This window comes from Polyodon spathula, chromosome 19 (assembly GCF_017654505.1).
Source record: "Polyodon spathula isolate WHYD16114869_AA chromosome 19, ASM1765450v1, whole genome shotgun sequence".
In the NCBI taxonomy this organism is placed as follows: domain Eukaryota; kingdom Metazoa; phylum Chordata; class Actinopteri; order Acipenseriformes; family Polyodontidae; genus Polyodon; species Polyodon spathula.
In genome coordinates this window covers 9,178,770-9,191,002 of record NC_054552.1, presented here as the reverse complement: position 1 = coordinate 9,191,002, position 12,233 = coordinate 9,178,770, and the positions used below count along the sequence as shown (strand labels likewise).

Sequence of the window (12,233 nt, the reverse complement as noted above, 5' to 3'; positions counted from 1 at the left end):
AAATACAATACCTCAAATCAGAATTGCAACCTTTTTTTAATTATAATTATGATTTCTAAATGACTATCCCAATTCCCCAGTGCTTTACATGTAATTCAAAGTGCATTTAGTAAAAGCTAATTTTATTGAAAAACCAAAAAAAAAAAAAAAAAAAAGAATACAATCCATAATATTTTCATTGATTGATATCAAAGTTATACTTCAGTAAGAGTTTGAGATCTTCATGTTTGTACATAGCACTCCAGGAAACCTCAATGTTGGGACAAGTGTCACTTAGATTCCTAAAGGACACATGCTTTTGAGATGAATTTTTTTTTTTTCTTGGAAATATTCATTCAGATTTAAAAAGAGAAGTGTCATCATATCATCAAAGACAACTTTGTAAGAGTTTTTTTTTTCCAATTAGGAGGGAGCCAAAAAAAAACCCATCACACTTAATTTCTTCAAAAACATTCTTAAAATGTACATGATAAAAAATAATAAAACAATTCTGATTTTGGGAAAACCTGATGATTTTCTCCCCTGACATTGAGGACTGTACGATTATTAAGCATTAATGAGGCTGGGCGCTGACGAGCTCAGCATCAGTGTTGGTATTCCTATGCATGTCTGAGTGAAGTGAGGGCACACTCGGGGGTACCTGGGTAAAGGACTTGCTCTCATGTCAGGTGGGGGCAGATCAACAGAAAAATCCAGAACAGAAAAGGATGAGCACAAAAAGATAACTTTAGACAACAGAATGAGAAAAGGAAAATGGTAAAAAGGAGGAGTGTCAATGTGGCAGAAAAAAACAAGATATATATTCTCTTAGAGATCAGTAGAGGTCACTCAGCCCTGCAGTCTTCCTGGCTTTCTGCATCAGCGCTCGGAGCTGGAACTGTTTGCGGGACAGGAGGCGCACATGCTGAAATGAAAGAGTGGTAGAGAAAGGGTTAACAGGGTCTACCAGAATGTTGGAGAAAGTTGCATCACAAGAAATCAACCATCCAACATTCTAGCTTGCTTTTTCATTATGCCAAGGAAGCTGTGGGTTAATCATCTTCAAATCAATAATGCTGAGGTTCAATCTAGTGCCTCAGTTGGTTAAGTGCCGAGATGTCAGTTTTATAACCAGGTAACATGACTCTTCTGCTTCGCTGAACTGAATGGAAGCAAGAGGCCACGGAGCATAATACAAGGGATAATCCTAGTTAGTTTCTGAATCTTCATATGCATTTGTGGTTTTGACTGGTTCATTTGAATGCAATGTTATCAGGAACATTAGGAAATACGCACATTAATCCAGTGAATTACCCGTGAATGGCAAGTACAGAACTGAAGTGCATTCATTGCACTTAAAGGTTGGGATCAGGTACCTATTTCTGTAGGAATGAAGCAGGGCTGGTCCCCAGCAGCTTTAAAAACAAACTGCCAGAAACACCAATAATGTACTTCTAAGGTTGCACTCCTATCAGGGCAACTGTTTGGTGTTCAGGAAGAATAATACTGGCTCTGACAGTAAATGAACTGGAACAAGTCACTTTACCTTCAGGAAGACCTCCAGGTCGATGACACCTCTGCGCAGTGCCTCCCCCAAGTAGAAGATGGTATCCTCAATGGCGTTCTCCTCTGCGTACAGGTTCAGGATCTGCTTGTACAAGGGGGCGGTCGGCACAATGACATCATCGATGTCATTGTTCTCTGATTGGCTTGTCATCTTCTCCAGAGCGGAGCTCAGCTCCTCGTCTTTTTTCTTCAGAAGACAGATGTTCCGATCAACTTCGGTCTGGGGGAGTGAAGCAGCTGGTTATTAATGAACTTTTTCCTCTGCTGCTGAACCGTAACCCTTTTCTTTCATAACCAATTCTTTTTGGAAACAGTAATATCATACATATTTGAAACACATCATTTAAAATACTTCACGGTAACCGGTTTCATAACCTGTGAAGTTTTTAAGTCTTACAGTTTTTTAAAAGTTGCAGATTAAAATCAGCACTGCATACCACTTCCTGGTCGAGGCGGGAGACCATCTGCTCCAGTTTCTGGTGGCCTGTCTTGAGGTCCTCTTCAGTGCGTTTGAGAGCGTTCAGCTCTGCCTGGGCCCGGTCCATCTCCTCCTTCATTCGCCACCGTAGCTTGTCACTGACCGCTGAGATCAGGGAGGCGCGGATTGTGTCCTCTCCGATAGTGGCGTCCCGGCTGGGACCTAGAGCACAAGCACAAAAAAACTCATACTATTACAGCCTAACCTACTAGAATATACCACACAGATCACACACCACTTTATTATGATTTTTAGACAATTAGTTATAATATTTTATAAGTAACTTGAACGCTGCAACTATTTAAGAGCTGAAAACAATTAAAAAGGTCAATTATGGGTCTAGTTAAGGAATTGAGAGCTCAGTTGGAATGAAAACCAGCACACACAGTGGCTTCCCAGGACCAGGGTAGAGAAACAATGCACTACAGCACTCATTGACGTAGTGTATTTGTATTTTGCTAAAGGAGCACCAGGGGAAAAGGAGGTCTGTCAGAAAAATGAAAATGGTTCCAGCCTTTTTAGTGGCAGACTGTGTCCAGCCGAGCAAGTTTCCCTAAGACAGCAGGCAGGCAGAGGCCAGTGTGAATGTCAGTGTTAATCTTGTCTACCTACTGCAAACTCTTTAAGAAACCTTATCCTTCCACATTCACATCCTGTCCTAAATATAGCACAGAGAGGGATCTAATGCCAGGCCTTTCCAGACTGAACTCCAGTGTCTAGTGACCTTTAATACACAGTGTCTGCTTACAGCAGTGACCTTACAATAAGTGGCTGTCTCCGCAACAGAGATTGAGAGCCTGCAGAACAATTGGAATGAATGTATCAAACAGAAGATTAAGGGTCAGGTCAACAGAAGAGAGGACAAGAACAGTTTTTTCGGGGCGGAGGGAGGTGCAAGGCATCTAAACTATTGGTCTCCATAAATCATGATTTTGCCTGCACCTTAAAAAAAAAGTAACTATGCTTTAAATATGTTGGTAATGTTTCTGTAAATCTTAAAAAACATGCAGAGTTTGAGAATGTTTCTGGAGCAGCGTAAATAAATTTAAATTTAATGGCTGAGGACAATCTGGTTCTTGATGACTGGTTGTATTAAGAGGTTGAAAACTGCAGCCACTGTGTCTAAAACTTGGGACCACCTTTTGATAAACAATGCATTTGTAATATATATTTAAAAAGAGTTTGAAAAGTTTAAGTTTAGTATCATGAATATTAAATTGCAGTGACGTGTAAAACATCATATGGAAACCTGCTTTCACACAGAGCTGCAATGAGGTAATAGATCCCAGGCTCTCTCTTATTCAAGTAATGCCATCATAATCCCAATTAATCTAATAGGAGTTTGCTGGCAGTTAATAGATTAACCATTTAGCCCCTGCATAGTACTGCCTAGAACAACAGTAGTAACTCTGTTTGATACAACCCAGGCTTTCCCTAGGTGACTCACCGACAGTGGTGACGGGTGTCTGCGAGTTGTAGTTTTGTGCTGTGCTGGCCGTGGGGTAGGAGTTTCCCCCAGGGTACGGATAACCTGGGTACCCACTGAAAGAGAAACAACAAAAACAGCGGGTCAGCCTAAAGGGGTCCGTGTACATTCGGTCCAATCGTTTTTCCTTTTTAAAATAGCAATTGGAAAACAACTCATTTTTTGTTTTTGCTTTTTAGAGCAAACAACTCAAAAAACAAGAGAATCAAGTAATTTTCCAATCTGAAAGAATTAATACAAAAACGGATTTCGGCTTGTTTCCCCTTTTCTCATGTTGCTCAAAGCAATCACATCCTAGATCATCTGTATAAACAAATAATAGACCATTAAAAAAATGATTTGGTGCTCTCTGCTCAGGTTTAGAATGACTGTTATAACACTGTTCTTCAATGCCATGATAGCATTAGAAGCTTATGCTGGCACTGAAAAAGCCAGAACAGGCGGAACTCTGAACTTGCTGACAGCACTGCTGTCTTAAGCCTCAAATTCACTACTGTAGCATTTAAATAAAGTCTAAAAATGACCTTTTCTAGTATGTATTCATTTTCCAGCATATATTATAGAATCATATCTGTTTGAAAAAGCAGCTACATTTTGGAGTGAGCATGTTTTACATGGAATTGATAAATAATTAATCTATGTTATTTCCCTTTAGGCAATATACAGGTTTTTTTTTGTTTTTTTTTTTAATAAAGGCTGTTTTATCAATAAAGACAGTATTGACCCACCATAATTGATTTCATACTGCATAGACAAAATGCTTCTAATGCTTCCATGGCATTAATTCTCTGCTCAAAAAGCTAACGAGTCACTTTCCATTTCAGTTTCAAAAAGGAAAAACTATTTGGACTGAATTCACATGGACCTAAGGGGAACATATAATGTTTTTTTACTACCCTGGCAGATCAGTCAGGTAGGTCTAGTTTGGATTGACATAGTTTAAGATCATTCTGCCAACAAGGTCATGGAACACCACGTGAACTCTACACTCAGCGAAGCAGTAATATTTCAGTATCGTTCAGTGTCTTGAATAATTCAACATATTGTTTCACATCCTAACTGGATGCCCTGCCTCTGCCCCTATATGAGCTTAATATTATTCTATTCTATACCAATTTTACAAAAGGACACTGCAACACATTACCTTGGGTTTGCAGAGTGCCCGGATGGGTAGGAACAGACTACAGCAGGCATGCCCGGCATGTAGGAAGCTGGAAAACAAGTGTGATTTTAAACATGTATCAGTGGGGGCTGTTGCTCTTTCAGTTTCATTATTTTAAGTAATCTGTCTGTACCATTTTAAAAAAAACAACTTTGAGAAATCAAGTTTTTTTTTTTTTTCAAAAAAAGTTTTTTGGGGGATATGTACTATTATGTAACTTTTGTTGGACTTCTTTTATATGGAACAGTATTCCTTATCCTTTTCCATAACCTTACTATCAAACTGCTTTACATCTGCCTTATGCCAAAAGAGAAATCACCACGTTCTGCCATCTAGTGTCATAAAGGCGAACTGCATATTAGTTGTTCTATAGTAGGCCTTCACTGTGAGATAGTGTAGACATGCTACTGTCATGATTGTGATAGATGTCAGTTCAACCACACTCCGATGATGAAGATGTGATCATGTGATCTGTGGGCTTTTTATTATTCTCAAATATTATTGTATTCCATGCCCATTTAACAAACAGATTCTATCACACATTAACTGGGGTAACATACATTATATATATATATATACATATATATATATATATATATATATATATATATATATATATATATATATATATATATATATAGAGCATATCTGAATTAATATATATAAAAAAAAAAAAAAACAAGTGAAGAACAAACTAAATTCTCATCACAATGTAGGGGAACCTGGAATTCTTTAGTAAAGTTTCAAGGCATTGGCTGGCATTCTCACTTACTGTTAGGGGGCCCGGTGGGCTGATATGGTGGGTAGGAAGATTGCACTTGGGGACGTGAAAACACTGGGGGCTCTTCTCCAAACACTACAACCATCACCTGGATCAGGCCGTAGAGGTCCGACTGAGGCTAAGAAAAGAAAGAGAAAAAAATATGTCTTTCATTTAGCATGGGCTAGAATATTATACATACTATCTTGTTAGTAAGTGACATAAATGCTGTGTCAAGCTGTACGAACTGTCCCAGTCAGAGCAAGGGCCAGTTATCTCATGACTGAACAACACCCCCAAAAGTACTGGAAATACCCTCACCCTCCAACATATATCCTGTACACCCCCGGACACGCAAAACTTGCTTGTGTCCATGTAAGACTATATACATTAATTCAGTGGTTTTCTTTTTAATTTATGTAAAGAATAAAAGTGTGCTCGTAGACAAGGTTACTCCCTGTATTAGCGATGTTAAATGCAAGGTTGGTGATCCTTCCTCCCCAGAAAGTTCAGACTACCTCAAATAGAAGATATTACTCTGTTCAGATTACCTCAAATAGAAGGCATTACTCTTCTGTTCAGATAGAAATCACACAAGCACGTCTCCATTACAATGCACACAATTTCCTTTTTGTGCTCAGTGATACCGAACACAGTTATACGTCATGATTTAGGGAACCCATTCAAACAAGCAGAATCTGGCAGGTCCTACATAAACAATAACTGTACTGTGGCTTTTAGCTATTGTAACTTGATCATATGAGCTGGGCTCACAGAAATGGTATTTTCCAAAAGACAACTAGGATACTATTAAACAGGGACAAATAGTTTTAGAATTTTTTCTCATAACAATAGACAGACAAATATATTTATATGCCCACTGCATAACTGTAGAGTGAAAATGTATTGGTAATCATGTGAAAGAAAATGTGTTGGTAATGTTAAACCAGTTTGCATAAGTAGAGTTGCTATGGCAACGCATAGCCTTAACGCTTAGAATGATGAGTGATAAAGTATGGGCAAGAATGTATGGGGAAGGAGAAATATGGTAAAACAAAAAAAAAATGTCTTCTTGAAGAATCATTTTAACTAAAATGAATTCAAATGACTTATTATAATAAATGAAGTGAAAATTAACAGAGAATGTAATGAAGTTTGCTTGAATAATATGTGGAAACCTGTATAAACATTAAAAGAATGAGTGACCATAGCAGCTTTTCTCCTGTGCGATCTACATGGATATGCTCAACACTTCATTATCAAGCAAAGTTTATCCAATTCAGTTTCCCAAGATATATATTTGATTCGTATAACCAAGTCAAAAATTATGCATAAAAAACGGTCTCCATGAGCTTGATATGGAATACAAAACAAAGTTCTGGTCAAAAAGGCATGAATCATGTTTCATCACAATAGGCTACTCACATGCTTCCATTCGTGCAGGTAGGGCAGGTAGATCTTGCCATTAGCATCAACGTGTTTCCCAGTTTTAATCATCATTGCACTGGTGGGCTTCACAAAACAGATCGGAGGGTTATAGGGGTAAACGTCTAGCAGCCAGAGGCAAACCGGTATATTGTAGGTGTTTCCTATGAGAGAGAGACCAGGAGATTGTCTTCAAGGTACTTTGTGTCATCTACCGTTATCTACTACATCCTCAACCAATAAAGTTTCTTTATCCAATAATTTTTTGTTATTATACAGGGGTTCACATAAATTTTATCATTCGGGTCTCACGTAACTACCAGCAGAAATGGTTTAGTATGTACCAGAATTAGGGGTCATTTAGCCAAGTCGCTGTCACATGAGACAGAATAAATGTTCTAATATAACTATAACTCAAATGCATCAGATTTACAGTGTAAACAAGCTCCTGTGTTATGTTTTGTCTGCGTGCTGCTGTGAATCACACGAAAAAATAAATAAGTTTGATCCCTCCCCTATGTGTTAATAAGCTGTACTGCAAAGCATGGCGGCCCAGTGAAAAAATATGAAGTGCTTTTTATAGTGTGTTTCCAAGACCACGGTCCTTAAACTTTGGTTAATGGTGGTGTCAGAGACAACAATAGTTTACGGATGTTTAAGTGTGAGCCCGGATTGCTGGTTATTATAATGAACAAATCATCACGCATTCTCTCTATTTCAATAGCCTACCACCAAATTCCAGTCCCGGGATTCAAAAGCAAAAAACTTCTCAACTTTATTAGTGTTGCTGAACATGTCAGCTTGATGGCATTTATAGAAGGATATAACTGAGGGGAACACAATATTATTTTTAAGTAAAATGCTTAAATAATTGTTTTTTTTTAAACTCATGTTGAAATATAATGGCTCTCAAACACTGACACTTCCCCTCATCCGCGCTCAGTTTGGGAAGCGAAGCATTAGCGAGCTTTCCCACTGCCACTCCCCGTAACTACATCCCTCTTCTCTGAATGGACAGCTAAATCGAAATCCCTGCTATGACTGGTTTCTTCTACTGTCCAATAAAACAAAATCATTAATGATAGGAACTGGAGTTTCCACCTGTCACTCTCCTTTTTTTTTTTTTTATAAAACCTTGAAGCAGCCAATGATAGCTCTAGCAGGGATGGACTTTCTAGTGAAATGGAACCCTCCGGCCTTAAGAAAAATATGGAAACTGGTATTTAATTATGGTCTTGAGACTCAATAGAAAACCGGGAGGTTAGGCAGGTATGGGCACAGCCAGATATGCACCCTCGTTGCCTGTATGAAAAAATGCTTTCCTGTTAAAAATGTACTGACGGTACACCTTTGCGTCATAAAAACAACATGGAAATTTGCATTTTATTTTATTTGTGCATATGTGTACCTGCGTACTAGTTATGTGCCCCTGGTTATATATAACCATGAAGATACCCAATTCTTGAAATGGCAATAACATGGTTATGGTCTCTCACTGTCATTGCTCTTTGCTAGGAATAGGAATCAAACTTTATACCTCTGTAGCCGACTGGAACTGTTCCTGTCAGACTCATCAGATCTTTGGTAGAGCCGTCATTAAACACTGTGGGAAGGAAATATTACAATAAAAGAATTGTTAGACCATGTGTGGTGCTGTGGTGAAAAACAACACTGGTGGTACAAATGTATTCAGAAACCATTTATCAATGAAGGAAAGCAGCAAGTGCCCACACTGTGTCAGTGTGGGAAACAGAAGCGGCTCCACCTCTACTTACCATAAGCATCCATGACAGGTTTCAAGTCCTTGTACTGAGAGATCACATTGGTGATTTCACGAACCGTCAAGTCCCGATACTTGTACTGCAGGTTAAGGAAAATAAACAGTTAGTAAAGAAATAATTAAAACTAGAAGGGTTCAAAAGATACCTGATGCCTAAGCAATGTGTGCTTTCTACAGTTATGAGAACGTATAATCACTGGCAACAGGGATTTGCAGGTGATGGACAAACAATTAGAAACACCTGCAATATGTAGTGCACACTTTGTGTTTATGGGCTGTCCCTCACATGACTGCTGTTTTCTGTAATATACAGATGAAAATAAGGCTCCTACTGCATATCAGCTTCAGTCATTTCAGGTTTTACCAGGAGCTTCATTAACTATATATCCACAGTGTATAGGTAACATTCTCAGGTGAGTTATTAAACTCATAGTAAAACTAGGAATGGATCAAACTCCTATCCAATGAAAGTCTTGTTTCCATCACTGATATACAAAATCTAGTCTAGCACAAACACAACAGCAAATTACAACCGCTTCAGTGTATATTCTATAAGAGATTTTATTTATTTTTTTTAAAGTGGTTAAACAGCAGGAGTGTCGAAAGCATGTTAGGAAATGTCATGAACTGTAACTAATATGCATTCTAAGTGAGACTCCAGTTATAATAGGTGGTAAATTAAATGCCAAGAGGTCATTTGTACTGGGCAGGTCTATTTTTGGCAAATTTATTTTCTTTTATTCCTTTTTTATCATCATAATAAACAGGCTACGTTGTTGTCCAAAAGAAAGGAGAAATGACTGTATATTTAACGAATTGTATTTTATATTTGTAATTAAAAATTGATTTGTTGTCCAGAAAAATGCTCTTAAAACACTGTATTCCTTAAATATATTTCGCTTGAAATTATTATTGCATTTGACAGGTGATTGAGTCTTTGTTATTTATCCATTTCACTGTTGGTTTTCGGAAGTAGCCCAGTGGACGTGCTAATTGTATGCTTGCCCCTTTTGGATACACAACGTGCCAATCAATACCAAAAAGCATAGGGACGTGGTCCACTGCGCTAGTGGTACTACAGTAGCATTACAATTACTAACGTGACGTAAGCGGGGTACAGTCGGTTTTTCTCAACTGGGAGTATACCTGTTAATGCCTTTTTGAAAGCATTATAGACAGTACACAGACTTATTTGTTGACTGTCTCAACATATCAACAACAGTTGTATTATGCTTACAATACTAACAAACTTAGTTCAAAAGCAGGAGTCAATCGAACTGACAACACCTGACTCTTCCAGCAGTGAAATGATGAAGGGATTTCTGAGATGGAGGAGCGAGGCTCCACATCGTCCAGGTTTGTACTTACTTTAGACAGCATTTTCTTGAGGGAGCTCTCGCTAACAACAGCCATAGTTGAGGCTGCTGTTGATAAGCGATGATGAGGAGGAGAATGGCACCAAGACTCGAACCCCGTGTACTGTACGTGATTTGCCGGTGTACCGGACTCGCGGCCCGACCAACCACCTTAGCGATCTCGACCAGCGAGTGTTCCCTTGTGTCTCTCTTTCTTTTAATGGGATACTTTCTGTTGTTTACTCTGCATTGGACAACCTTTCTGTAAACTCCACGGCCCGCTTGACTTAGCTGTACCAACACAACAGGAAGAAGTCGACACACGAATGCCCAACACTTCCTGAACGGGTTTCTGATTGTTGTTACTTCACACAGACGAAACCCACCCCTGTCATGTGACGGGGCCGTGGTTTCAATTTGATCATTTCATTTGTCACGTGAAAAGGATTACAAGTTTGTACTCATGACAGCTCTCGTCTATTTACATTAAATGTAATGTCTGGTAAAGTCTAGATAAGAGAACATATATGTGAAATATATATTTAAAATTATTTTTTATTTAAAAAGCACACACACTGTGGCGTCTTGCACGCTAATTGGAAATGCTGTATTCAAATATGATTTAATACAAATCCATACCTCTATATATTTTTTAAATTAAAAATACTAATTATAAATAAATATGAGTTGGGCTCAGTGGTAACTTGAGAAGGAAGCAAGGGGTGAATCTTTCAAGTATTTTATTAGAACAAACAACTCTCAACTACGTTAGTACAGTCACCGTGTATCAGCGCCATTTTCTAATCTACCCCAGTCTATGCTGATGAGGATTATAACAAAGGCTAGGGGGTGGTGCTACTGAAGGTACGGGTCGTTTACAGGGACCTAATAAACAGTTACAACACTCCTCTCCCTTTAAGCTTAGTGCCATTTAAATACAAATAAACAAACTTATCCGTTGTATGACCTGTAGTGTTTTTCTTTCTTCTTTTTTTTTTTTTTTAACTAAAGAATAACTGCTCTTTTAGAAGTCTAGTCCTAAGGACAAAATTACAAGTCCAGTCTTATTGGAGGTTTGCCACGGCGCTCTGAACGTCGTACACCAACTCTTGTGTCCTTGGATAATGGGATGGTAACCTCTGCAGGAACTGGGGCCGGGGTCACCGGAGGAGGCGAGTGGGGGTGGTGAACTCCTGGACAACTCCATTCCTGGTGGTGTTTCTGCAACCTCTGTATCCAACATATCTGGTACCTCAGATATTTCGTCCTCGTCTGCCAACTTAGTAGTGTCCACAGCTCTTGACTCTGTAGATGTTACAATGGACGTAGGGTCAGAAACAAAACGAATACGGATGTGGTCCTGATGTCTTCGAATGACACGTCCATTTGACAGCTTCACAATAAAAGAAACTGGTCCACTCTTATTCAGAATCACTCCAGTGACCCAGAGCACCCTTGCTGAAATTGTGGGCATAGACACAGTCACTAGAATTGAAGTCTCTGGACTTGGCGGGCTCGTCATGCAAATCTTTCTGCTTCGCTTGTTTCGACTCCACACTAGCTCTGATGTCTGGCTGTAGCAAATCTAAATGAGATCTCAGCTTCCTCCCCATCAGTAATTCAGCAGATGAAAGTCCTGAAGCCGTTTGGGGGGTTATCCTGTATTTAAACAGTAAACGTGCCAATTTAGTTTCAACAGTCCCACTAGACATCCTCTTCAATCCGTCCTTGATGGTCTGTACAGCTCTGTCCGCCAGATCATTTGAAGATGTATGGTAAGGTGCAGTCTGCAATGTCAGATTCCATTTTTCTGCATAAACTCGAGAAACATTGTCCCTATAAATGTTGTGCCATTGTCTGTGACAACCACGTCAAGTAAACCATGGGTCGCAAAAACCTGACGCAACTTTTCAATGGTGGTTTGAGCAGTAATGCAGTTCATTGGATGTACATCTATCCATTTCGAATAAGAGTCTACAATGACTAGGAACAAGTAACCCATGAAAGGTCCAGCAAAATCTATATGCAGCCTGGACCAAGCGCGTCCTGGCCATTCCCAGGGGTGTAATGGGGCCTGTGCTGCTGTCTTCCGGCTACTTTGGCACTCTTCGTATAACTTGACCTTTTCCTTGGCTTTTATTCATGCTTGGCTACCACATGAAACTTCGGGCTAAGCTTTTCATGCGTGAAATGCCAGGGTGAGCTTCATGCAGATCATCCATGATTGGTGTGTGCCCTGGGG

At 39.1% G+C, this 12,233-nt stretch overlaps 1 protein-coding gene across 1 annotated transcript; it reads right to left on the bottom strand.

Annotated features, from left to right (window-relative positions):
• Positions 1–17: 17 nt before the first annotated feature.
• On the bottom strand, positions 18–10,356 carry LOC121294260 (tumor susceptibility gene 101 protein-like). Its single transcript, XM_041217820.1, has 10 exons — positions 10,005–10,356; positions 8,632–8,716; positions 8,394–8,459; positions 6,857–7,020; positions 5,444–5,570; positions 4,654–4,720; positions 3,471–3,565; positions 1,983–2,185; positions 1,526–1,765; positions 18–904 (listed from the first exon to the last, which is right to left on the bottom strand). The coding sequence occupies exons 1-10, from the start codon at positions 10,047–10,049 to the stop codon at positions 815–817; spliced, it is 1,182 nt and encodes a 393-aa protein (XP_041073754.1). The 5' UTR covers positions 10,050–10,356; the 3' UTR covers positions 18–814.
• Between the last annotated feature and the right edge of the window lie 1,877 nt (positions 10,357–12,233).

Coding starts and splice junctions, on each gene's coding strand:
- LOC121294260 (XM_041217820.1), bottom strand. CDS start 10,049: ATGGCTGTTGTTAGCGAGAGCTCCCTCAAGAAAATGCTGTCTAAA. Junction 4,721..5,443: donor GCCCACCGGGCCCCCTAACA/GTAAGTGAGAAT, acceptor CTTGTTTTCCAG/CTTCCTACATGCCGGGCATG. Junction 905..1,525: donor ACCTGGAGGTCTTCCTGAAG/GTAAAGTGACTT, acceptor CTTTCATTTCAG/CATGTGCGCCTCCTGTCCCG.